Source organism: Nannospalax galili, unplaced genomic scaffold (assembly GCF_000622305.1).
Source record: "Nannospalax galili isolate Female #2095 unplaced genomic scaffold, S.galili_v1.0 scaffold1387, whole genome shotgun sequence".
Taxonomy (NCBI): Eukaryota; Metazoa; Chordata; class Mammalia; order Rodentia; family Spalacidae; genus Nannospalax; species Nannospalax galili.
In genome coordinates, this window is record NW_008355976.1 from 1,193,955 (window position 1) to 1,195,391 (window position 1,437).

At 44.7% G+C, this 1,437-nt stretch overlaps 1 protein-coding gene across 1 annotated transcript; it reads right to left on the reverse strand.

The window, feature by feature from the left end:
• On the reverse strand, window positions 1–945 carry LOC103750852 (olfactory receptor 52B4-like). Its single transcript, XM_008854133.1, has one exon. It carries the CDS (start codon window positions 943–945, stop codon window positions 1–3), a length of 945 nt encoding a protein of 314 aa, XP_008852355.1.
• Window positions 946–1,437: the final 492 nt, after the last annotated feature.

The following is a 1,437-nucleotide window of genomic DNA, read 5'->3' on the forward strand; positions in this document are numbered from 1 at the left end:
TCATGTTATTTTTGGAAACAAGTTATAAGTTACTTGGTCTCGGATTTGTTTTGTCTTGATCCCATAAATGATGGGATTCAGCACTGGTGGAGCCAAAATGCAGACATTGACCAGAAGGACATGGATATGGGGTAAAATGTGGCATCCAAATCGGTGAGTTAGGGCTGAGAAGATCCCAGGCCCATAAAAGAGGATGATGACACAGACGTGGGACCCACAGGTATTGAGAGCCTTGTGGCGAGCATCTTGGGTTGGGAGGTGGAAGATAGAGTGGAGGATACGCATGTAGGAAATAAATATTAAAACAACATCTAAGACCACTGCTGCCATTAGGACAGAAAATCCATACCAGACATTGACTTGAATGTCATTGCAAGCATACTTGGCCAAGCCAATGTGCTCACAAGCAGTGTGTGGAATAATGTTGGTTCTGCAAAATGTTAGTCTTTTCAGAAGAAATATTATGGGGAAAATTGTACTACAACTTCTCAAAATGATAGTCACTCCGATTTTTCCAATCAGGGAGTTTGTAAGAATAGTGGTGTACCTCAGTGGGTAGCAAATGGCAATATAACGGTCAAAAGCCATCACCAGCAAGGTCCCTGACTCACAGATGTAGGTGGAGAGAATGAAGAAGACCTGAGTGATGGAGCGATCCAGGGAGATCTCCCCAGCATGGAACCAGAAGATGGCCAAGGCCTGAGGAACTGTGGTTGTGGAGAGAACAAGGTCTGCTCCCGCCAGCATGCAGAGGAAGAGGTACATGGGTCCATGGAGACTAGGCCTTGTGATGATGATGAAGATGAGCAGGCTGTTCCCAAGCAGGGCAGTGACATAGGAAATGAAGAAGGGGATGGAAATCCACATGTGCTGGTCCTCTAGGCCAGGGATGCCCAGCAAGTGGAAGACTGTGTAACGAATACCTGTGTGGTTTATGGTATCCATGCTTGAGGCAGACGTCCTGGAACCTCACTTCCTGTTTTCAATGGAGCTGAAATCTTATAATGTATTTGAAGATTTTTGTTTATGTCACCAGAGTCTTATGTCACTTGTCTGATTATTTTTCACAGCTGGTGTACCTGGAACTACATCAGAAGAAAAGATGAAGTAGGTTTTATTTGCTTCTTTGGAAAGATGGGAAATATGGCCAGACAGTGGTTTTTTTTTTTTTTGGTCTTTTTGAGACAGGGTCTCCCTGTAGCCCCAGCTGTCCTGGAACTTACTACATAGACCAGGCCGGCCTTGAACTCACAGAGATTTGCCTGCCTCTGCCTCCCGAGTGCTGGGATTAAAGGCGTGCACCACCACGCCTGGCATGAGACAGTGTTTTACACAGATAACTAAAATAATGTACTAAATGGACTCTACACTCTACTGTACAGAAAGAAGTCCATGAGATCACAAAGGCAAGAGAAATTTGTCTACTTAGCCCTATGA